General features: G+C 40.3%; 2 protein-coding genes across 5 annotated transcripts in view; both read left to right on the plus strand.

Annotated features, from left to right (window-relative positions):
• The window catches only part of LOC107292125 (membrane-spanning 4-domains subfamily A member 15), a 16,497-nt gene extending 5,323 nt beyond the window's left edge, over positions 1–11,174 (plus strand). For both annotated transcript variants that reach the window (XM_015821185.2, XM_015821184.2), the window contains exons 2-7: positions 785–1,032; positions 1,752–1,880; positions 2,034–2,090; positions 6,193–6,327; positions 8,409–8,537; positions 10,665–11,174. In XM_015821185.2, coding sequence (XP_015676671.1) covers positions 817–1,032; positions 1,752–1,880; positions 2,034–2,090; positions 6,193–6,327; positions 8,409–8,537; positions 10,665–10,778 — 780 coding nt within the window. In that variant the 5' untranslated portion in view covers positions 785–816 and the 3' untranslated portion in view covers positions 10,779–11,174. The remainder of the gene's footprint in view (positions 1–784; positions 1,033–1,751; positions 1,881–2,033; positions 2,091–6,192; positions 6,328–8,408; positions 8,538–10,664) is intronic.
• Positions 11,175–15,724: 4,550 nt separating this feature from the next.
• Positions 15,725–25,026, plus strand: part of LOC107292126 (membrane-spanning 4-domains subfamily A member 8-like) — a 12,839-nt gene continuing 3,537 nt past the window's right edge. The window contains exons 1-6 of one of the 3 annotated variants that reach the window (XM_015821187.1): positions 15,725–15,823; positions 17,393–17,640; positions 18,395–18,517; positions 18,674–18,730; positions 19,172–19,306; positions 23,286–23,399. In XM_015821187.1, coding sequence (XP_015676673.1) covers positions 17,404–17,640; positions 18,395–18,517; positions 18,674–18,730; positions 19,172–19,306; positions 23,286–23,399 — 666 coding nt within the window. In that variant the 5' untranslated portion in view covers positions 15,725–15,823; positions 17,393–17,403. Of the gene's footprint in view, positions 15,824–16,149; positions 16,193–17,392; positions 17,641–18,394; positions 18,518–18,673; positions 18,731–19,171; positions 19,307–23,285; positions 23,400–25,026 lie in introns of those variants that run through there. The other 2 variants (XM_015821186.1, XM_015821188.1) reach the window with 2 other exon arrangements.

Raw genomic sequence — 25,026 nt, forward strand, 5'->3', positions numbered from 1 at the left:
CTATTGAGCAAGGTGCCACCTATGCTGTACTTGTGCAATTGGTTTTTCTTGCCTAAATGTAGAACCTTGCTTTTTTCACCATTGAATTTCATTTTGTTAGATAGTGCCCAGTGTTCAAGTCTGTCCAGATCCTTCTGTATCTTAAGCCTGTCTTCTGGAGTGTTGGCTATTCCTGCCAGCTTGGTGTCGTCTGCAAATGTTTCGCAGTTGCGACTTGCTTCCCTTCCCTTCCTCCACTCTCTCCCTTTGTGCGTGTGTTGTTATCTATCCCCCCACCACATGCTCCTAAGGTACATATAAGGGGGGGAGGATTATACGGAGGGTGAAGACTTACCGGTTGTAGGAGGGCCATTGGCTGGAATATTTGCTAAGAGAAATAAAGAACTCTCTAGAGGCTGCTTTGCCTTGACCCCCTGGGTCATAATAATAAACAGGTTCACTATGTTCTCATTAACTTTTTCTCCCTGATGTCTATGGAGATTCTCAATCTTCCAGGCCATGGTTGTCCCACAGGTGCTTTTCAAAAGGCAACTGGAGTTTTTTTTTTTCCCTTGAAAACATTTCACTTCTCAACAAAGAAATTTCTTTGGTTCCAGCTGAATGGTGGGGAAAGGAAATATTTTTATCCCTGAGAAAGTTGTATGTGGCTCCTTGAAGCCTTCTGGCAATAATCTTCAGTTTTACTACAGGCAAATGTTATCTCATAAAGTGAGATTAATGAGAAGAACCAGGCTTTGCCTCCTTGGTGTGAAGACATTAACTTTCTTCACTTGTTTGTTTGCAGGTAACTGAGTTGTGGCAACACTTCCAGCAAGCATGGCTACTAGATCCATAGTTGTCATCCCCTCTAATGGAGCGAACATAATCCAAATGGCCCCTGGATTGCCCAGTGTTGCTCTTCAGGCATCTGGATCAACTCCATATCCTCAGTATGTAGCTCAGCAACTTGGAATTTCCACCAGTGCTCCTCAACAAGTCTCCCAGAAGGGTCCTATGGAGAGATTCCTCAGTGCTGAGGCCAAAGTGCTTGGGGTACGCATGCTTTGCTATATGCCTGTTTGAAGTCCATTAAGACCTGTGAGCCCCATGTTGAAGTTCTGGAACTTGGCTTGGCTATTGTCTGGTTCTGTAATATACTCCAGAAATCTCTGCTCTTCCTGGTAGTTTATTTTGTGTTTCTACAAAACATTCTGACTCAGACATCCATTCCTTTGCTTTGCTCTTTAAATGAAAAAGTGGAGCTCAGCCAGATCTCTTTTTTCCCCTTCCCTCTGAGAAGTGCAACTCTTGGGCTTTTCTCCAGAAGAACTTGGTCATAGATTGGCTCCAGCCCGAGCCGTTTGAAGTCGCTTTGTATTTATGACCATGCTCTTCTTGCAGAGGAGTCTGTAATGAGAGAAGTGACATTCCTCTCTCAAAGGCCCATCTTAATATTCTTACTGATCTTCTTCCTGACAAGAGCAGCCTCACTGTAGGTGAAACTAGATCATAATCTGGAGGAAATGTCCAGTACATAGTGACAATGGTGGCTCAAACTGTCCCTTTCCCCCCATTTGAAATATTTCACCATAGGAAACCAGGCCTTGGGTCAACACCTACCCTGGAAGCTTAGAAGCCCCAACCCGTTTCATGGACCTTTCAAAGAGGGATAGAAAGTGATGCTTTTCCAGGGGTGCTAACAAATTAGAAAGTTTCTCTTTCTCAGATTCAGAGAACTAATTTTTCGTATTTTGTGTGTTTTCCTTCCGTAGGCCATCCAGATCATGATTGGGTTGATCCACATTGGCTTTGGAGCTGTCGCAATTTGTCTCACTTTGTATCCCTTTTACTACCTTTTCTTGTCTGTAATTGGATGTTACCCCTTTTGGGGAGGGATATTTGTAAGTATGTGCAAATTTCTATTCAGTCATGCACCATGGTATTAATGGCTAACAGATACCTATAAAAATTCTGTTTGCATTGGAGCCTCCCTGGCTTCTCATGGGGGCCAGATTGTACTAAAGTCAATGTTTTTCTGTTTCTTTTTCCAATAGTTCATTTCTTCTGGATCACTTTGTGTAGCAGCTGTGAACCGTCCAAATCGTGGTTTGGTGAGAAAGCTATATAGCATTTGAATTTCTTTTATGTTGTTTCTTCATAATCACTTAGCACTCTTTATATAGTCTTCAGATACTGCTCAGGCTTAAATCAACATTTGGGAAAGAAAAGCAAACTAACCTCCCCCTTCTTTGATCAACTTTTGCTCCCAAGCTTTGCTTCCATTGAAAGTTCTATGTCACAAATAGAGAATGTTCAACCATCCAGAATTGGAGCCTCCCCTGGTCCCCATTTTGCGATGGGCTTCTTCCCAAGTTCCCTTCCTGAGGTGCAACCTGCAACACTGCAGGTCCTGTCAGTACCATGACGAAAATGAGAGAAGCCTGAGAGAGTCAATGACCATGACGTGGGTGCTTCTTCTACTAGAGCTTCCTTAGTCCTTGCATTCTCTAGTCTTGAACCAGACCGCCAACATGCCGCCTCCTCCTTCTCCTCCTCCACGTTGACAGAGGTTCCTTTTTCAGCAATAGTCCTACATGGAAGCAACATTAGAAAGAAGCTCAGTGTATTAGGCGTAAAAGTATGGAACAAGTGTGGGTCTCATCCTGGGAATTAAAGAGAGGAGAGAATTGATGGTAGCCCTCCTGCAAAGAGCTTGCTTTCTTCTCTCCTGTTTCTCCTTGGTTTAAAGTGTTCAGGGCAACACAGAAATGGTTTGTCTTGTAAAGGAATATAGTGTGGATTCAAGAGAAGAAAAACAACCATCTTGATAGAAAGATACTACATTCCTGACAGGGGAGAACTAAAAACAGAGCAATTTTTGAATGTTCAGAATTCTCACAAATGATTCCAAGGGTTTCTCCATTCCCATCTCTCTAGTTGCCTCTCTGTAATGTTGTATAGCTAGAAGAGCATTTAACATTGACATTTAATGCTTAGAGTGCATTGTGTCCTAGAATAAAAAGTGTGGGATTTCTTTCTTTACCAGAATGTTATTGGGTGAATAAACCTTACCAGTTTTCCTGTCACTGTTAACCACCTGGCCTTCAATAGAGGCTCACATCCAGAAACAGAGAGAAGGAATTTGACAGTGTTAGAAAAGCCTTCAAATGAATTGTGGTATTTGCCTTTCATTTGTGGAAAACCCTATTGTTGCTGCTGTTTGATACCTATGATTTTAGTGGCTGTTGCCTGGTTTCACCACTGACTGGTTACTTGTCATTAAACATACACATACATGCTTCCGGTTTTGTGCAGTAGCTCAGCAGCCGAGGGATCGTGGTGCTCTGCACTCTACGGCCAATTTCTGCCTGTTAGGGGACCCTAAATGGGCCTGAAGTCGCCCTGGAGAGGCAACAAAGAAGGAGGGAAATCCCGTCGATCACGGAGAGATGGTCGATCCTATCGGTCTGGGAAAAGCCCTCCAGAAACCAGCAGGAGAAAGGCTAGCTTAACTTCAGAGTCTAGCCCAAGCTACAAGCAGCTGTAGCCCAAAAGCACTATTTTAAGCTGACTGTAAACAACATGCTTGGAACCGAGTAAGAACAGTGATTTTCTCTCTTCTACTTGATAATTGACTTCCTGGGGAAAAAAACAACAACCCATGAAGCAAAAAGCCTCTGAAAGTGAAAAAGAGAGGGATCTTTGCCCCACCTTCCTACTGACAGAAGTGGCAAATTAAACTTTTTAGGGGGGACAGAAATATGCTGAAATGAAATGAATATAAACCTAAATCTGGATATGTTTGAAATTGGTGGAATTTGTTAAGATTTCCCTTTTAAATCATGAAAATAGAAGAAAACAATTGTTTATTTTGAAAACTGAAAAATGAACTGGTGCTGACATCTAGTGGTGGATGAAAATATACAACAGTAGTTGCTCCAATAGAGGAACTGGCAAAGCCCAGGAAAATATAACTTGTTTTGGTGACCTTCAATGTCTTAATAACAGAGAACAGCTGTGACAAAAAAAGAAAACATTTTAGGCTACCTACAAAGCGAGTGTCAGGAGTCCTTACCACACGCCTGGCTCCAAGAAGACACGAGTTGGTGAGTTCACAGGTGGTTAGATTTAATCACGGAACTTCTGGCATGCATTTAGTCATATAAACAACAAGCAAAGTCAGCGCTGGAAGCAGTCACCTCCCAGCACCTTACATATACATTTCCCAGCCGGGCCCCACCCCCCACCCACCTAACCAGCATCCGGTATGCGAGGTGATAAAAGTAGCCAGGCAGAACGTGCTGCAGCTGATCTGCCGATCAGCTGCTCATCAGGCCGCGCTGCAAGCTTCCGGCATCCTGTTGCTTCCCTGCGCCGAACAGATGTTTGGCGGGCTGGCCGCGGAAAAGGTCAGCTGTTCAGCAGGATGACCGCTGAGCCGATGGCCACGCTGCTAGGCTCTGCCCGTCGACAGTCCAGGTAACGGGAGAGGGAAAGGCTGTCGCCCTTGGTCGCTGGCCTCCGCCAAACCAGGACGCCCTAGACGCTGTTCTCGCTCCCTTTCCCCTCCCGTCAGTGTCGAGTCCACAGAGGCTTGACAGGGAGAATTATAAACTTTAGAGGAAAAAAAATTGACCTTTCTGGATTATAAATACCTATTCATCTGTGACTCTAAAGCTGTCCGCAGAGAAAGGAAATCCTGATTTTTGGCTATCATGGAAAACCAGAGATCTGCAGGAAGAATATACCAAGAAAAAATACTTTCCAGGAGGAGATATATGCTATGTTGCAACTTATTCAAACAACAATTATCTCAAACCACGAGGAAATTAAAAATAACTTTGAAAATATAAATGAATACATCTCCAATTTAACTTGACAACAAAAAATCTCTCAGAAATAAAACTAGAGAGCAAGCAGATAAAACAGACAACTGAATATAAACCAGAGGAAAGACATTTAAAGATGAAACCTAACAATAGAAAGAAGTATGACTTAAGCCAGGTGGGAAAAAACTTGCAGGAAATATTGGACTTGGAAAAGATAACTTACACTCTAAGATTACAAAATAAGTCTGAGGCCAAGAAAAAAGATTTGACAAAATGGATTACAGAGCTGCCAGAAGTACGAGAACTTGAGAGACAAAAAATGATAAGAGAAATAAAGAGAGAAAGAAAGGAAAAGATTTTCAATGATTAGGAAAGGGCGAAACCTTCCTATAAAAATATCTTAACCTGATTTGCCTTTTGTACCTACAACAACATCCATTAAGACTATGGGAAGATTATTTGATTCAGCAGAGCATATTGATCAGGAAAAATGTTTGGGGGGGGAAGGCCAAAGTGAGAATTAAGAAATTAGATGATGGAATTTATCAGAGGGAATATTTAAAAATTAAATATCTGTTTTAATATGGTTAAAGAAATGGAAAGATTTTGGATATAAATGAATTTTAGTTTAAGAGGGATGAGCCCCTCAAATAACATAGTATTTTTTCTTTCTATTTTCCTTTGTGTTTTGTTTTTTGACATGAGAAATATAAAAATGTTGGGATGGTTTATATAAAGGAAATGTTTTAGATACTTAAGTGTAATTGATCTTGAGAAAATTTCAATGGATAAAAATGTTTTGAATAGATCTAAAAGATTAGATTTATTAAATGGAACATTTAAAGATTAAACATATGTTTGAATATGGTTAAAAAGAAGAGAAACATTTTAGATATAAATATACACTAGCCTCTCTCTCTCTCTCTTTTTTTTTTTAAGGTATGAGAAATGTAAAAGTGTTAGAATGGCCTGTATGAGGAAAAAAACTTAAATACTTAAGTGTAATTAATTTTGAGAAAATCTTAACCAGTAAGAATGTTTTTAATATTGTGGGGAAAACAAATTTAAATAAGAATTTTGTAAATAGGATCTATGACAAGGCAATCAAGGTGATCAGTTAGAAAAGAATATTTATATTCATGTGGTTATTATTTGCAGAAATATTAGAAAAACATCTATATTTAATTGTTATTTATTCAAATAATAAGGTGATTATGTTAAAAAAATCAATAAAACATTTAAAAAAACACATAAACATACATTGAATTCTCTGTCACTGTTTTTACCATAGTTGGGGCTAATTGTTTTTATGCTCTGCATTTAATAAGACTTATGCTGACACCATAATTGTAATTTCTCTCTTTCTGCTGCATTTCTGTTTCAGGTTAAATCCAGTGTAGGATTGAACATCACAAGTGCTATAATGGCAGTAGTTGGTATCATCCTGTATCTATGTGAGCTGATCTTCAATAGTCCTAATTTTAGGCATATCTATATAAATAACACTGAAGATTTAGACGTAAGTAAACCAATCTGTTCTTAAATTTTGGCTTCATGTGTAGAATCCAGAAGGAGAGTATATATACAGGAGAGATATCCCAGACCCTTTAAGTTTTGTTTGAAATCTTCTGGTCATTGAGGAACAAAGTGTGTAGGATCTTTTAGATATCTTCTTTCTTTTCCAGTGTTTTTTTTGGGGAGTGGGGAGTTGGATAGATTTCTTTTTTTAAAAAAAATGGTAAATGTGTTTTAGACATACCTTTTGACTATTTCTCTGTAGAGTGTAAAAATTTGGTTGTTGGCTTAGATTGTTTGAAAATTTGATATAGAACAGAATACAGCTGTACATGTATACCAGGTTTTCCTGCCACCCCCACATCCTCATCCCTTCTTTGCATTTGCCACACGAGTTTTAGAAAACTGAAATTTAAATAAGTTCTGAAGTGTGGACAGTTTAGAACCATGCCAATAACTGGGATCAACAGCTTGATATTTTACTATTTTGTAAAGTCCCGTCCTTTGTTTTCTTATGAGTGTTAAATTATAGTAGTATCACATCCAGGGTTTTTCCCCTTTTCAATCTAACAGATGATTGGAAAGAAGTTGGGTAAATAAAATAGATCTAGCTGCATCCTTATTGATGAAGGGAAACAATATATCTTAGACTGACTGAATCTAAATCACATTGTTGCCCTTAACCATAATCTGTTAATGCCAATTTTCTCAATTTTCCCATGAGGTTACTTTTACCTTATCCTCAGACCATGAGTAAGATTCGAAGCCTTAAGTCATCATTAGCTGTACTAGTATAAAACTAGTCTTTTCCTCTCCTCTTATTCTGACCCCATCCAACAACAGCCTCAAGGTGTATAAAATCTATTTCCCTTCACCCAAGACTGGATATGTTAGGACAGGGGGAGGCCTGTCACTTTTCATCTTGGACTAGCCAGTTTCTGCCTTAACTGCTTTTGGTTCAGTCCCTTATGACACTTGGTGTAATTCAGGAGAACATGCACCCAAAGTGTTCAACTGTGTTTGAGTCATCATAACCTGAATACCTTGTTTTGGGGAACATGTCCCTTTAAATAAGGAAGCAGAGGGACTGAAGATAAAACAGAGCATCTTTCACTGACATACAAAGCTAGAGTGACCACTGGTCACTTGGCCAGCAGAATGCCAAAGAGCCTAGAAGTAAGAAAGATTACGACTTAAATACCCTTAGAACATAAGAATAAGAATGATAAAGTAATGTACATCATACTATGGCCTTTACAACTTGGAGGGAACCTTTGACATTATTATGGGATGTCCTTACCGTGGTCTTGACCCGGGGCCTCCAAATTCCACATTCCTACAAAAGCTCCAATCTGGCCTGCTAACTCTACTGCCACCTTGAACAATGTCCTTCAGCCTGTTTGGTCAGGAGAGCTGAGAATTTCTGCATCGGCAAAACTAATGATTTAGACCGAGCGTTGGATTCTTCTTCTCTGCTTCATCCTACATGAGCAGCTTTCTGTGGTGCGTAAAGAAGAAACAAGGCTCAGGTGAAATACGTGCTACTGCGCAATGATTTAACTTGATGTGTGGATCTGAAATATGATCGATCCTCCTTTGATTCTCAGTGTTATCTGGAATTTCCCTTCAGAATCCTGCAAAGCATAAGAGGTGCTAAAGTTTCCTGGTGTGGCTTTCTCATATCACACAGGCTGTACAGGCAGTCTTTAATTGAATGAACAACTATTCATTTAGCGACCATTCAAAGTTTCAGTGACATTCAAAGCTATGACCACTCCTCGCATGTATGACCGTCCCCACAGTCACCTAATTAAAACTTCACTTAACAACCATAGGATTCCCTTAATTGCAGCAATTTGCTTAACAACAGTGGCAAAAAGATACAATTATGCTTGACTCAGTTAACAACTGCCTTGCTTAACAGTGGAAATTCTGGTCCCAATTGTGGTTGTAAGTCGAGGATTACCTATACACTGTCTCTGTTTTTCCCAATACAATTGTTCCTCCCAGGAAGCAGCTGGGAGTCTGTTTTCATATTGTAGCACATAAAATAAAATACGTACCTCTACATTAATTTCTCACCAGATTACAACTATAGAGAATGTCAGTTATGGCTTCTCCAGTCTGCTGCTCTTGTTCAGCCTGCTGGAATTTTGCATCGCTGTTTCACTTGCACACTTTGGGTGCCAGGCAACTTGCTGTTCTGATGCCCAGGTAAATATATGATACTTCGATAATAGCTTTAGTTGTTTTTATTGTTAAAAAAGTTAAATAGATTGTCCATTTTTCTTCTTTATATTTACACTCCACCTAACCCGACCTTTTGCTTGTTTCTTTGCTATTACTCTGAAGAATAGGTGAGATTGGCTGCTCAGGTTACCCAGCAAGCTTTATAACTAGGAGAGGTTTGAATTTTGATCCAACACCCTGTGGCTATTTGCTTCAGCATATGAATAATTAGATGACATGAATTTTCCCCAGCTTCTCTTTTGCTAGAGAGGGAATGTCATCAATACAACACATTTATGTTGTCTCTTTTTAATTCAGTGATGCAGAAGTTCATGTCTCTATTTTAGAAGGCTCAGTTCTAAATATATTTACTTTAGTGGTGTTATTATATTAATTTAAAATATCTGTCACTTGGTCACATTTTTTCGCAATGCTATCAGTTTTTTTAAAAAGTGAGATTTTTTTTTTCATTTTGAAAAAAATAACATTATTTTTAAGTCTCAGACCAACAGCTGAATACATGACTACCCTATGCTATCTAAGATCTCCAAATGTAGATGTGGTAATAAAGGGATTCTAACAGAGCTACAAAGGCTTTTGAAAAAACCATTTGAAAACAACTGAATTGCCAACCAAGTGCCTCCATTCTGCATTGGCAAGTTCTGTGGCGGCTCAGAAAGCCACGTCTGTCCCTTGTTTGGCAGAAGCGACAATTGGCTTCCTTTTGTACCAATAACAAACATACTCTCAACCTTTCAGAAATGCTTTAGAATAGATTAATTTGTGAGGGAGAAAATGGGAGAGAATGAAGACTGAAAGGGGTGAATATGGTTGGACCTGACAAAACAGAAGAACTCTAAAAATATTGTAAGCAATTAAATCAGCATGCAGAGATGCCTGTCTTGAAGGCCTTGGTGCTCTCTAGCTTGGTTGCTTTCTTGCAGATGTTTCATTACTCAAATTAGATAACATCTTCAGTGCAGGTTTATTATTTGGGCAGTAAAACATCTGCAAAAGAACAACCAAGCTCAGAGAGCATCAGGTTACCCTGATTTCAACCGTGTGCTACAAATATTCTCCTTTATTGGCACCTATATCTGTTCAGAACAACTGTCAGTTGAAGCAATTTCAGAAACCAAAAAATAACCTGCCTTGGAGGGAAATGCATCTTCTTCGTGCCTTCAAATTGTTAAAATAAGTTAATAATCTGATGTCTTTTGTGAATAAATCATGACAATATTATTTATTTATATGCTCCTAAATTAAGCTGGACCCTAGGATCATGGTGGCGAATCTATGGCACGAGTGCCACAGGTGGCACGCAGAGCCCTCTCTGTGGGCATGTGCACTGTCGCCCCAGTCCTAGGCCTTCAGCTGGGTTTTATAAAACCTTTTCACTTTAGGCCTCCGCCGCTGTGTGCAAAAAAAAAAAAGGATCAATCAATCAATTTCAACTTCTCACGGGGAAAAAAAAGATCTCGCAAAGTTGGAATTGATTGATTGAACTTTTTAGTCCCAGCCAGTCTGCCGTTACCACCACAGCCACGTCCACCCAAGGGGCCACGCCCACATCCACCCGGCATCCAACGATACATAAGTGGGTTTTGGGTTGCAGTTTGGGCACTCGGTCTCTAAAAGGTTCACCATCACTGCCCTAGGAGGTTTACAACAACTCAGTAACGGTACAAATACAGTAACATAAAATATAAGCAATATATAACTGCAATAAAAACTAATGCACAAAATAAAATCATTCCCCAAAGGTCCTTAGGAGAAGCCAGTTCACTTCTCTTACCACTTACCATTTTCCAGGGGAGCATCCCAGTTGGTACCATCCAGATTTCAGAAGGCCATCTATTCCATACAGAGAACAGCTGGCAGATTCGATCAGGAAAAGTCACTTAAATGCCCAGGCCCTAAATCATTTGCGTGTTAATTTATCGTTTTAAAGAATTATCTGTCCGGACTTTGGGCTATCAAGGATTACAGCCTGTTGGTGAGACTGGCAGCATCACAGTTAACAACACACAACTGGAGAATCTTTTCCTCCTACCCAGAGTAATAGGTGCCTCCCTGAGTATGTTTTGTATTGACTGTTCTTTTCTGTTACAGCCAACCATGCTTTTTGTGCCTTACCAAGTCATTGGAGATGGAGCAGGCACAACTGAACTAAATCCTTCTCCTCCTCCACCGACCTATGATAACGTGGTTACCAAATCTCAGTAAAACAAGAAGGAAATGTGAGAAGTGTTGCAGAAAAGGTTTCAGGAGAAGCAATGTGTTACCTTGTTTTGTCCTCCAGCTTCTTTGTTTGTTTTTCAATTACAACCTTTAAACACCAAATTAAATGGTGGCAAATTTAAAAGTTCTTCTAGTTTACTTAATAGCTAGAACACTTCCCAAGAAGAAGAATTTGTGCTGCAAATCATCAGCGTATTTATGACGAAGTAGATTTCCTACACTGGATGATGGAAGCTGTTTATTACACTTCTGTTCATATTCTAGATGGGGGGGTTTTTAATGACAAATATGGAATTAAGTAGGAGATCTGATGTTACAGAAAAGAAAAACAACTACTAAAATTAAAACACAAACTATTAATAAAACATATCATTGACACAATACCTGTAGTTCTCGACTTATGACTGCAATTTGGACCAGAACGTCCATAGCTAAATGAGGCAGTTAAGTGAATTGTGCCCTATTTATGACCTGTTTTGCCACTGTTGTTAAGTAAATTATTCTGGTTGTTAAGTGACTCTCGTGATCATTAAGCGAATTTGGTTTCCCGCATTCACTTCTTAAAAGCCAGCTGGGAAGGTCACAAACAGCAATCACTGAGCCTGGCATGCTGTCATACATACGTGCTGGTTGCCAAGCACCTGAGTTTTGATCATAATGAACGTGGGGATGCTGCTGTGTGTGAAGACTGGTCATGAGTCAATTTTTTTCAGTTACGTTGTAGCTCTGAATGGTCACTAAATGACTGGTTGTAAATGGAGAACTACCTGTAATAGCGGTTGCATAATCACTGTGATCCCAAAACAGATTAGAAGAAGTTTGCCTATAACAAAAGTAATCCATATTGTTAGGGCACTTAAGCTGATCAAAAACACAGATTCCATGCAAATTGCCATTTTTTGGTTTTTTGACTATCGTCCCTTCTCCAACATGGGAAGCTGTAAACACACTCATTAGCTGCATCCTTGAAGAGTTTACAATTGTGTAAACATGCAATTCCAAAATCAAAGCTATTCATACTTTTAGGGAGGGAAAATGCAGGGGGTGGCAATAATGACCCCTTTACAACCTGCGGACTTCAACTCCCAGGATCCGTGAGCCAGCATGGCAGATTCAGCTATTCTGGGAGTTGAAGTCTACAGTTCATAAAGGTTGCAGAGTTGCCCATCCCTTGTGTATTCCTAAAGAGACTCAATTGGAATTGTAGAGAAGATTTGTTGCTTGCTTGTCCAGTATTACATGGTGAAAAGTTTGACTCCTGCAATGATTTTTACAAATGTACAAAATGTACATGTTGCACAGTTTTTGAGGTTTGATAGGCAATATCCTGAATATAATCTGGCTCAGTTGAAATTGTGTCACTAACAGTTCCTTTGTTCAAAGAGTCTGCATACAGACAGGAAGTTGAACAACCAGCCTTGTGGTGGGGTCAGAACAATCTTGAACTGAACACAGTCAAGCTGTAGAAATGATAGTAGATTTTAGGAGAAGCCCTCTTATTCTACCACTTCTTACAATACTAGACAACAAAGTATCAACAGTAGAGACCTTCAAGTTTCTAGGTTCTATAATATCTCAAGATTTAAAAAGGACAACTAACATCAAAAATAACTAATTCCCACAACACTGTGAAATTACCTAGTAGGGCTGTATTACTACTATCTTTCTCATTTTTCCTATTACCTATTTCCTTATCTTATGACTGTAACATTGTTTCCTGTATCTTACAATTTATATTAATTGTTTTATTTAGTATCCTTGTATGATTTATGTTGATTACTTATTTAGTATACTACGACTATCACTAAGTGTTTTATAATTGTGATGAATGTATTTTGTGATTATGATCATGATTTATCACTTGTTGCTTATATGTACACTGAGAGCATATGCACCGGAGAGAAATTCCTTGTGTGTCCAATCATACATGGCCAATAAATATTTCTAATCCTATTCTATTTCCATTTCCTATTTCTTATGAGTTTGTGGTGAGTTACACTGAGGGGAGCTGAGAACTAACATGCTGAAAATTGTGCTGTAAGTGTTATGGAGTGGAGTCAAATGAATTGAAAGAATGGTTTCATTTGATCCAGGGTTCCATTCTGTAACTTGTACAGAATTAATAGAGTGCTTCTGAATAGGGTAGTGCAGTGGTGGCGAACCTATGGCACGGGTGCCAGAGGCGGCACTCAGAGCCCTCTCTGTGGGCACGCACGCCGTCGCCCCAGTCCTAGGCCTTCACCTGGGTTTTATAAAACCTTTTCGCTTTAGGCCTCCGCCACTGAGTGCAAAAAAAAAAAAAGGTTCAATCAATCAGTCAATTTCAACTTCTCACAGGGAAAAAAAAGATCTTGCAAAGTTGAAATTGATTGATTGAACTTTTTAGTCCCACCGTCTGCCATTACCACAGCAGCCACGCCCACCCAATGGGCCACACCCACCCAATGGGCCACACCCACCCGGCACCCGACGATGCATAAGTGTGTTTTGGGTTGCAGTTTGGGCACTCTGTCTCTAAAAGGTTCGCCATCACTGGGGTAGTGGATATCCCTTTCATTGCTAACTAAGTCATGTAAAGATCAATACATGCCTAATCCAACTAGAGTCTCCGCCACCCCACCACATAGTACAGTAAAGCAGATGGCTTCAGGTGAAAGAAGACAAGAAGTGATACAACAGCAAGATTTTCTAAAGGTTTGGTTCTAGGAGATGTGGCTTGTATCATAGATACAACTTGGTGCTTTGCTTGGGTGCCAAAATATTTGGGTAGTTTTTCCCCTTGTAGAATAAGGGTGCACTTACAGCACTCTTTGGGTGGTTTACAATGTTGAAGCATTATTTGCATATTGCCCCCAACAATCTGGGTCCTCACTCTACTGACCCCGGATGGATGGGAGGCTGAGTCAACCTTGAGCCCCATCCGGATCAAACTCCAGACTGGGCAGAGTTTGGCTGCAATACTGAACTTTAACCACTGTACCATCAGGGCTCATAAAATGTACTTGTGGCTAGACTTTTTGACAATTAGGGAAAAAAATTGGAAAAAGTGACCTTTTTTGTAAGATAGTTTTGTAATGATGTTTATATTTGCTGCAAGGAAAATAGGAAGCTTTTTTTTCTTTTTTTCTCTTTTCTTTCTGAACGTTTGCCTTTATCTTTTCTTTTTCTTTGTTTCCTTTACTCTATACACAGTGTATATTTCTTATACACAGTTGTTTTCTACAATGGAATAACATGTCCTTTATATATATTAAATATTGATAATTTTTATATAGCCACATTGACTATCAATACATTATCTCCCTCTTCTATTTTCATTTTTTTTCTTCCTCTCTGCAGCTTATAAGATAACCATTTCCCTGGTTTATTCACAAATTGAAAATGTCTGTGTTTTTCATAATTCAATTTTATTTCCAGTTCTCTCATGGTTTACATGGATAACTGTTGCTATATAATCTTAATTTCTTGACAGATTTATGTTCCCTAGGGAATTATTTAACTCATATTTTTATTTTACCCAAAAAAAATTAGGTTTCCTCTTGCCTCTTCTTAACTTCAGAATTATATTGTGTCAGGTAACTGGAACTGCCGCGCGCACACATCTGATTATCATCCCATTGATTGAAACACCCATCTAACTTCCCCTTGACATGAACTGCTAGGAGTTGAACTAAAGACTGAAAAGCCAATATCATAATATAGGAAAATTATCTTGGCATCTAGAAGAGTTAACGGCAAGCAGCTTTTTAAAAAGATGAAATCTGGGAATAGCATAGCTGGGGGGGGGGGGGGCAGAAGCTGATTCCTCTTCCAAAACACTATAGTGTTGAAGCGACCTGCTCTACACACACACACACCCTGCCTAGAGGTTCATTGCACAGGCCAATACAAACTAGCAATAGGAGGATCAGGACTCTCTAGAGGACGCTCCAATAGAGCAGAAATTTCTCTATATATTACGGAGTAGTCAACTCAAAAGCAAATGTTCAGTTTAAATAAGCACAAAAGGAAACATAATAGATCAGTGGTTCTCAACCTATGGGTCGTGACCCCATTTGGGGTCGATCGACCATTTCACGGGGGTCGCCAAGCAAGATTGTCCGCCATTTTTTTCCCCCTTTTCCGGTGGGTGCCTTACCTCCCTTGAGCTGGGCCAGCTGGTGGTCGGCCTGCTCCGTCTCTGCCGCTTGCCAGCTATGCCTCGGCCGGCGCAGGGGGCGGAACCACACATGCGCGGCGCTCTTGGGCAGGGAAAGTCCTCAACTTACGACCGGTTGGGTAGTCGACTTACGACCGGTTTAGTCCTCGACTTACGACCTGTTGGGGGTCGCGGCATTAAAAAGGTTGAGAACCACTGTAATAGATTAACCCATATGCAGGGTTAGGATTTGCCTTTGGCATCTGCTTAGTGCCCAAACGATATGGTGGTCCAGATGTTTCAGCGGCCTCTGAGGTTCCCAGGAAGAGTTCCGCAAGGAGAGCAGTCGGAAGCTGGGAGTGACTCCCTCCATTGCGGCTTTGTCTGTTTCAAGGGCCAAAAAGGGCAAGCCGAAAGCTACAGAGAGCGTCGGTGGAGGGAAAGGGGAGGGGGGCGGAGGAGACGGGAAATCCTCTCCTGCCGGACTTATGACCGGTTTAGTCCTCGACTTACGACCTGTTGGGGGTCACGGCATTAAAAAGGTTGAGAACCACTGTAATAGATTAACCCATATGCAGGGTTAGGATTTGCCTTTGGCATCTGCTTAGTGCCCAAACGATATGGTGGTCCAGATGTTTCAGCGGCCTCTGAGGTTCCCAGGAAGAGTTCCGCAAGGAGAGCAGTCGGAAGCTGGGAGCGACTCCCTCCATTGCGGCTTTGCCTGTTTCAAGGGCCAAAAAGGGCAAGGCGAAAGCTACAGAGAGCGTCGGTGGAGGGAAAGGGGGGGGGCGGAGGAGACGGGAAATCCTCTCCTGCCGGACGAGGGCTACGTAAAGAGCTCCGAGGGAACGGACGGGGAGGCTGTGTTTTTCTTCTGGCGATTCCTGCAAAGGTTGTGGAAGACTCCGAGGGGTTGAAAACGAGTTTCCTTCAAGCGCGGGACTTGCATACATTGGGAGGAAGCAATGTCGAGGGATGCGTTTGATTTCAGTGGTTCGTTTTAGCCTGGGAATGGCAGGATGTTGTAAACTTGGACAATTTTCCTCTCGTCTCTGAATAAGCAAAAGGTTCCTAGCCCCAAACTTTATTTGTTTCGACAGTTATAAAGAGGCAAGAAAGAAGGGTTTGTTTTTTTCCAGGACTCTTTGATTAAGCTATGAGTAAATCCCTCCTTTTACCGTAATAGGCGGCGGAACCCCACCTTCCACTTGTTTACCTTAGTTACTTTCGTTTTCCTTGTGTGTCCTCCTGAGCGGTTGTCGTGAGTAGATTCTGGTTACTTTTTAAAAAAATAATATGGAATTAATTCCTTGCCTGCCGCTTCTCCCCTGCACAGCCATCCACCCGCGGTCTTCTCAGCTACGCAGCCACCGAAGGTCTTCTAGATGGGAGCATTTAAGAGGAGAATTAGCGGACAGGAAAGAGTTTGCAATCAATCTTGCCATGATGGAAGTGCCCAATACGCACACAGGCGCCCTGTAAACTTACAAAGACTCAATATTTGAAGTTCGCCGTTCAGAGGTGGGTGGGTGGGTGGAGCTCCCCTTAACTTGGACTTCCAAGGGGAAGCAAGTCAGGAAGGAAGCTGAGGAAGGAAGTAGCTTCCTCCTGAGGTCTGTACAAATCGCAACCGTGGGATTAATTCGGGCCATTGGGTCAGGGTTTTAAACATCCGGAGGCCTATTAGATGTCGATGGAAGTTGAGGCTTTACTGCTTTATGGGGATGTCCGGAGTTTTGTTAGGAGACCCAGGCTGATGCTCCAGTTGTGTTCTGAAAAGAAGCTTCACCATATCGGTGAAGCAAAGCTGGGATACAGATCCCTGCTCTTGTGTCCTTTACAGCAGAGGTCCCCAACCCCCCACCACCCCACCCCGGTCATGGCCTTTTCGGTTCCCTCTCTCCCTCCCCCCCCAACCTCCCAGCCGGGCCTCCAAGCCGCAGAGGTTGGAAACCACTGCTTTACAGTAACTTGTTCTGTCCAAATCGGTATGAACATGCTTGAAGGTGACAATCAGCATGATCATGCATGCTGGATGCCTTTAGATCTGAGGTGGTGCTAAGATTAAAAAGACACTTTTTGCATTGAAAAATGGAATATAAAAATGGAATATAAGAATGTTCTCCATGTTGTCTATGGAGATTCTCAATTCTCCAGGTCATGGTTGTCCCAAAGGAGTTTTTCAAAAGGGAACTGGACTTTCTTGGTTTTTTCCTTCAAAAAGTTTTTTGCTTCTCATCCAACAAGCTTCTTCGGTTCTGGATGAATGGTGGGGGAAAGAAGGATTTTTACCTCTGAGAAAGTTGCATCTGTTTAGTACCTGGCTCTGTGAAGCCTTCTGGCAATCTTCTGCAGTTTTACTGCAGGCAAATGTTATCTCATAAAGTAAAATTAAGGACAAGGACCAGGCTTTGCCTCCTTGATGTTAAGACATTAAATTTCCTCACTTGTTCCTTTGCAGGTATCTTAGCTATGGCAACATTTCCAGCAAGCATGGCCAGTGGAACCATAATTGTCATCCCCTCTAATGGAGCGAACGTAATCCAAACGGCCCCTGGATTGCCCGGTGTTGTTCTTCAGGCATCTGGAGCAACTCCATATCCTCAGTATGGAGCTCAGCAACTTGGAATTTCCACCAGTGCTCCTCAACAAGTGTCCCAGAAGGGTCCTATGGAGAGATTCCTCAGTGCTGAGACCAAAGTGCTTGGGGTACGCATGCTTTGCTATGTGCCTGTTTGAAGTCCATTAAGGTTTTAGAGCTATGTAGAGACCTGTGAGCCCCATGATGAAGTTCTGGAACTTGGCTTTGGGTTTTGTTTGGCTCTGGAATATACTGCAGAAACCTCTGTTTTTCCTGGTAGTTTCTTTTGTGTTTCTACCAAACGTTCTGACTCAGACATCCATTCCTTTGCTTTGCTGTTTAAGTGAAAAAATGGAGCTCAGCCATAGTTTCAGACAGATCTTTTTTTACCTTTGCTCTGAGAAGTGCAACTCTTGGGCATTTCTCCAGAAGAACTTGGTCATAGATTGGCTCTGGCCCAAGTCGGTTGAAGTTGCTTTGTCTTATGATGACCATGCTTAACGTCCTCTTGCAGAGGAGTCTGTAATGAGCGAAATGACATTCCTCTCTCAAAGGCCCATCTTGATATTCATACAGACCTTCTTCCTGACAAGAGCAGCCTCACTGTAGGTGAAACTAGATCATAATCTGGAGTAAATGTCCAGAACCTAGTGAGAATCGTGTCTCAAACTGTCCCTTCTCCCCATTTGAATTTTTCACCATAGGAAACCAGGCCTTGGGTCAATATCTGCTCTGGAAGCTTAGAAGCTCCAACCCTTTTTAAGGACCTTTCAAAGAGGGATAGAAGTGATGCTTTTCCAGGGGTGCTAACAAATTAGAATGTTTCTCTTTCTCAGATTCAGAGAATGAATTTGTCTTATGCTGTGTGTGTTCCTTCCATAGGCCATCCAGATCATGATTGGGTTGATCCACATTGGCTTTGGGGCTGTCTCGCTTTGTCTCTTTCCTTCTTACTACCTTAACTTGTCTGGAATTGGAGGTTACCCCTTTTGGGGAGGGATATTTGTAAGTATGTGCACATTCCTATTCAGTCATGCCCCATGGTATTAATGGCTAATGGATACCAATAAAAGTCCTGTTTGCATTGCAGGAATTTCTGATATTTTTTCTGTTGATATTTCCAGTGGACTAAAATAAATCTTTTTCTATTTTATTCCATAGTTCATTTCTTCTGGATCACTTTGTGTAGCAGCTGTGAACCGTTCAAATCGGGGTTTGGTGAGAAAGCTGTATAGCATTTGAATTTCTTTTATGTTGTTTCTTCATAATCACTTAGCACTCTTTATATTGTCTATTATCTTCAGATACTGCTCAAGCTTAAATCAACATTTGGGAAAGAAAAGCAAACTAAAAAGCCCCCCCCCCTTCCTTCGTTGATCAACTTTTGCTTCCAAACTTTGCTTCCATTGAAAGTTCTATGTCACAAATAGAGAATGTTCAACCATCTAGAATTGGAGCCTCCCCTGGTCCCCATATGATTTTAGTGGATGTTGTCTGGTTTCACCACTGACTGATTATGTGTCATTAAACACACACATACATTGAATTCTCTGTCACTGTTTTTACTATAGTTGGGGCTAATTGTTTTTATGCTTTGCATTTAATAAGACTTATGCTGACACCATAATTGTAATTTCTCCTGGTGTATTGCTGTTTCAGGTGAAATCTAGTGTAGGATTGAACATCACAAGTGCTATAATGGCAGTAGTTGGTATCATCCTGTATCTATGTGAGATGATCATCAGTACTATTTCTTTGATGGCTGGCCAGGGATATCTCAATGTAAGTATAGTGGTAAGTAAACCAATCTGATCTTCAATTTTGGCTTCATGTCCGGAATCCCGAAGGAGATTATGTATGCTGCCGGGATATCGCAGACCTTTTGACTTTTGTTTGAAATCTTTCCTTGAATAGGTCTAAGTCCCAAAGACATGAGTGCTATTTCATTTGAATATTTCTTTTTATATATATAATATTTTATTGGTTTTCCAATTTTACATTTGAGTATTTAAAATGTGGTGACAGGGTTAATCAATAATTCAATAACAAAACTTTAGTACAAATCTTGGGTTGCATCATCAAATATTACTTCTCTTTTTCCCTTAACATTTACTATTCAATATTCAAGCTAGTACATTTCTAACTGTATCAACTCAATGAAAACATCATTATTATTAGATTTATCAATACATTTTAGCTTATACATATCTTAATTAATCTTCATAAAACACTCCATATCCTATTATAAATTTTTACCTAATTTTTAGTTTCTCATCAATATTCCAATTAACCTTTAATATCCATAATTTTCAAACTTTGGGTGACCAAAGTTTCCCTTATCTCATTTCATAGCAAACTATAATATCCAAAATACACATTTTACCTATTTAAATGTAATCTTATTCTATTCCCTAAAAAGTTTCTATTTCCCATCATAATAAACCATCTACTTAATAATAAAATCAACCCTTAGATAGATCAAAGCCATTATATATATTGTCTGGGTTAATCAATAAATCAAACATATTCCTGATAATTAATTTTCATTTCCCTTTTAAGTCTGATTTTTCAATATTAAACAAATCAAATCCTTATTTTCCACTAATTTCCAACTATTTTGAGTCTAATAATCAAAATTCCCTTTATCTCAACATCTCCTTTTAGCCCTCTAATTGACAATATAAAATCCCCTCTAATTAATCAAAACCCCAATTTTTCAACCTTATTCTAGCTTTCTTCCTTTGCCAACCAGGCTTCCATGTCAGTGCTTTTAGATCATCAAACACATCTCCCTCCATTTTTATATATGTTATTTGAATTAAAGGAGACCATTTGTTTGCCAGTTTTCTGGAAGGACTGGCCCATTTGTATTCATTAAATTGTCGCCCTGTTATTCCAGTCCCCCATATTTGCTCTGATACATTTATCTTCAATTCAATTTGTTCTTCTTCTTTCTCAAATTTCTTCTGGTTTGTATAGAAAGTCATTTCCATTTTCAGTGTTGTCAGTTCCTTGTCTGAATTATCCATCAACTGTACTTGTTGGTCAATTGAATCCTCTGTCTTAATATTTAGTTGTTCCACTTGTTCTGTTATCTTCTGCATTGTTGATTCTTCAATTGCAATCAAAATTTGACTTTGTGCATCTAAGCTGGTATCTTGGTCTTTTATTTTAGGTCTCATTTTCTCACAAGCTGAAAGGATAGTTTCATGTATTGCTTTTAGCATGGAGAGGATTTTTTTCTGGTCTTCATCCATCTCTTTTGTGTATTTGTGAACAATCTTTCAGTAAAAGTTGTTTGTTAGGCAAAAGTCAGTAAGAGTTTGCATTCACAGCTCAAGTAGGCCAATTTCACTGCCCAGCTGTTCTCTTACAATTGAATCTCTCTTTGATAGTGCCAAAGTCAGACAAGTCTTATCTAGGTCTGGGCTATGAGCCAAGTCTCTTTTTAGGAAATAACAAATTGCCATACCAAGCTTCACCACAAGAATTCACTAGAAGCATTTAAGGTTTTTAAGTCCCGAATTTTTCTAGGTTCTTTTCCAATTTTATTTCTTTTTTGTAGATAGTAACAAAAATTTCCAATAAAATTAGGACACTTTTGGGTCCCCAAGTTTCAGAAGCATGTAAGTCCAATTTGATTAGAATTGTTCTTTTTAATGCTTGATTCCCCTGGGTAGTCAGACGCTGCCATTCTTAGAGGGTGGGATAGAAATTCCCTTCCCTCTTTCCTCACAGGGGGAAGATGCTTCAAAGAGCTTTCACAGGAAGAAGGTACTTAGGGTAAAGAGAAGATAAGATCTCACCCACTTTCATCCCTGTTGCTTTCAAAGTGCTTGGTAGTAAATTTGACTTCGGCTGTCAGCAACTTAGTGACGAGCCATATTACTATGGCTGATCTTTTCCCATCAGTTTTTGGGCACTCAATCTCTAAAGGTTTCGCCATCATTGTGTTAGACTGACTTAATCTAAATCACATTGTTGCCCTTAACCATAATCTGTTAATGCCAATTTCCCCAATTTTCCCATGAAGTTACCTTTACCTTATTCTCAACCCATGAATAAGATTCCAAGCCTTAAGTCATCATTACCTGTACTGGAATAAAACTAGTCTTTTCCTCTCCTCTTATTCTGACCCCATCCAACAACAGCCTCAAGGTGTATAAAATCTATTTCCCTTCACCCAAGACTGGATATGTTAGGACAGTGGGGAGGCCTTTTGCTTTTCCTCTTTGGACTAGCCAGCCTCTGCGTTAACTGGTTTCGCTTCTGTCCCTTGTGACTCTTGGTGTAATTCAGGATAACATGTACCCAAAGTGTTCAACTGTGTTTGAATCATCATAACCTGAATACCTTGTTCTGGGGAACATGTCCTTTAAATAAGGAAGCAGAGGGATTGCAGATAAAACAAAGCATCTTTCATTGACATGCAAAGCTAGAGTGATCACTGGTCACCTGGCCGGCAGAATGCCAAAGAGCCTAGAATTAAGAAAGTTTATGGCTGAAATACCATGGAGTGGGCGCGGTTTCTCTATGATGCATCTGGCCCGTGGGCCGGCAGTTTGACACCCCTGCCTTAGAGCTATCACATAATAATGATAAAATAATGTACATCGTACTATGGCCTTTACAGCTGGGAGGCAACCTTTGACATTATTATGGGATGTCCTTACCATGGTCTCTGACTCAGGGCCTTCAACTTCCACATTCTTACAAAGGCTCCAATCTGGCTTTCTTCTGCTATCACCTTCTCGCATGGACAATATCGTTTAGCCCAGAGGTCCCCAACCTTTTGGGCAACAGGGACCGGTTCCGTGGAGAAAGGTTTTTCTATGGATTGGAGGGTGTGTGGTTTTGTATGCTGCCTGCATCCCACAGATGGGGCTTTTGCTTGTTTGTGTGGACCGGTTGCGGGCATGCCGTGGCCCAGTACTGGTCCACAGACTGGTGGTTGGGGACCCCTGCTTTAACCGGTTTGGTTAGGAGAGCTGAGAATTTCTGCATCAGCAAAACTAATGATTTAGACTGAGCATTGGATTCTTCTTCTCTGCTTCATCCTACATGAGCAGCTTTTTGTGGTGCATAAAGGAGAAACAAGGCTCAGATGAAATACGTGCTACTGTGCAATGATTTAACTTGATGTGTGGCTCTGAAATATGATTGATCCTCCTTTGATTCTCAGTGTTATCTGGAATTTCCCTTCAGAATGCTGCAAAGCACAAGAAGTGCTAAAGTTCCCTGGTGTGGTTTTCTCCTATCTCACAGGCTGTACAGGCAGTCTTTAATTGAACAAACAACTGTTTATTTAGCAACCATTCAAAGTGTCAGTGGCTCTCAAAGCTATGACCACTCCTTGCATGTACGACCGTCCCCACAGTCACATGATTAAAACTTGGGGGCTTGGCTAATCGGAATGTATTTAGGACAGTTGCAGCATCCCCTCTGCGACTTTCCCAGCCAGATTCTGGTCAGCAAAGGCGATGGGGGTGGGGAAGCTGGATTCCCTTAACTGCAGCGATTTGCTTAACAACAGTGGCAAGAAAGGTAAAATTATGCATGACTCACTTAACAACTGCCTTGCTTAACAATGGAAATTCTGATCCCAATTGTGGTTGTAAGTCGAGAATTACCTATACACTGTCTCTGTTTTTCCCAGTACAATTGTTCCTCCCAGTCCCTTTTAATGGTGCAGCACATAAAATAAAATATGTACCGCTACATTAACTTCTCAGCAGATTACAACCATCTTTCCACATGTCTCCATACTCTATAGAATGTCGGTTATGGCCTCTCCATTGTGCTGCTCTTGTTCAGCCTGCTGGAATTTTGCATCGCTGTTTCACTTGCACACTTCGGGTGCCAGGCAACTTGCTGTTCTGATGCCCAGGTAAATATGTGATACTTCGATAATAGCTTTAGTTGTTTTTATTGTTAAAAAAGTTAAAGAAGAAGATTGTCCATTTTTCTTCATTATATTTACACTCCACCTAACCTGACCTTTTGCTTGTTTCTTTGCTATTACCCTGAAGAATAGGTGAGATTGGCTGCTCAGGTTACTCAATAACATTTATAACTAAGAGAAGCTTGAATTTTGATCCAACACCCTGTGGTTAATTGCTTCTGCATATGAATAATTAGATGACACAATTTTTTCCTAGCTTCAGTTTTGCTAGAGAGGGAATGTCCTGAATGCAACACAGTTTGTGTTGTCTCTTTTTAATTTATGATGCAGACGTTTATGCCCTCATTTAAGAAGGCTCAGTTCTAAATGCATATATTTACTTTAGTAGTGTGACTACATTAATTTAAAGCATCTGTCACTTGATCATGTTTTCTCATAATGCTACCATTGTTTGAAAAAAAAATTAGGTCTTTTTCATTTTTTTTTAAAAAACAACATTTTTAATTCTCAGACCAACAGCTGAATACATGACTACCGTATGCTATCTAAGATCTCCAAATGTAGATGTGGCAATAAAGGGATTCTAACAGAGCTACAAAAGCCTTTGAAAAAAACAGTTGAAAACAATTGAATTACCAACCAAGTGCCTCCATTGTGCATTGGCAAGTTCTGTGGCGGGTGAGAAAGCCACGTCTGTCCCTTGTTCGGCAGAAGCGACAATTGGATTCCTTTTGTACCAATAACAAACATACTCTCAACCTTTCAGAAATGCTTCAGATTAATTTGAGAGGGAGAAAATGGGAGAGAACAAAGACAGAAAGGGGTGAATACGGTTGGATCTGAATAAAACAGAAGAACTCTAAAAAGAGCTAAATTAGCATGCAACGATACCTGTTTTGGGGACCTTGGTGATCTCTAGCTTGGTTGTTTTCTAGCAGACATTTCATTAGTCAAATTAGGTAACATCATCCGTGCAGGTTTATTATTTGGGTAGTAAAATATCTGCAATAAAACAACCAAGCTCTGAGAGCATAAAGGTCCCCTCATTTCAACCCTGAGCTACAAATAGTCTCCTTTATTGGCATCTGTATTGGTTCACAGCAACTGCCAGTTGAAACCATTTCAGACACCAAAAAATAATCTTCCCTGGAGGGAAATGCATCTTCTTCGGGTCTTTAAATTCTTAAAATAAGTTAATAATCTGATACCTTTTGTGAATAAATGACAAGAATATTATTTATTTATTTATTTATTTATTTATTTGTTTGTTTGTTTGTTTGTTTGTTTGTTTATTTGTTTATTTGTTTGCTTGCTCCTCAAGCTCCTCAAGCTGGACCCCAGGAGGTTTACAACAACACAGTAACCATATGAATACAGAAACATAAAATATAAGCAATACATAATTGCAATAAAAACTCCTAGACCCCTAACATGTGGGGTGCCTCAGGGGTCGGTCCTCTCTCCCCTACTGTTCAATATTTATGTGAAGCCGCTGGGAGAGATCATCCGTGGCTTTGGGGTGGAGTTCCATCAGTACGCTGATGATACCCAGCTGTACATCTCCACCCCAGGTCACCCCAACGATGCCCTTGATGTGATGGCCCGGTGCCTG

Source organism: Protobothrops mucrosquamatus, unplaced genomic scaffold (genome assembly GCF_001527695.2).
Source record: "Protobothrops mucrosquamatus isolate PMUCROS unplaced genomic scaffold, P.Mucros_1.0 scaffold1269, whole genome shotgun sequence".
NCBI classification, from domain to species: Eukaryota; Metazoa; Chordata; class Lepidosauria; order Squamata; family Viperidae; genus Protobothrops; species Protobothrops mucrosquamatus.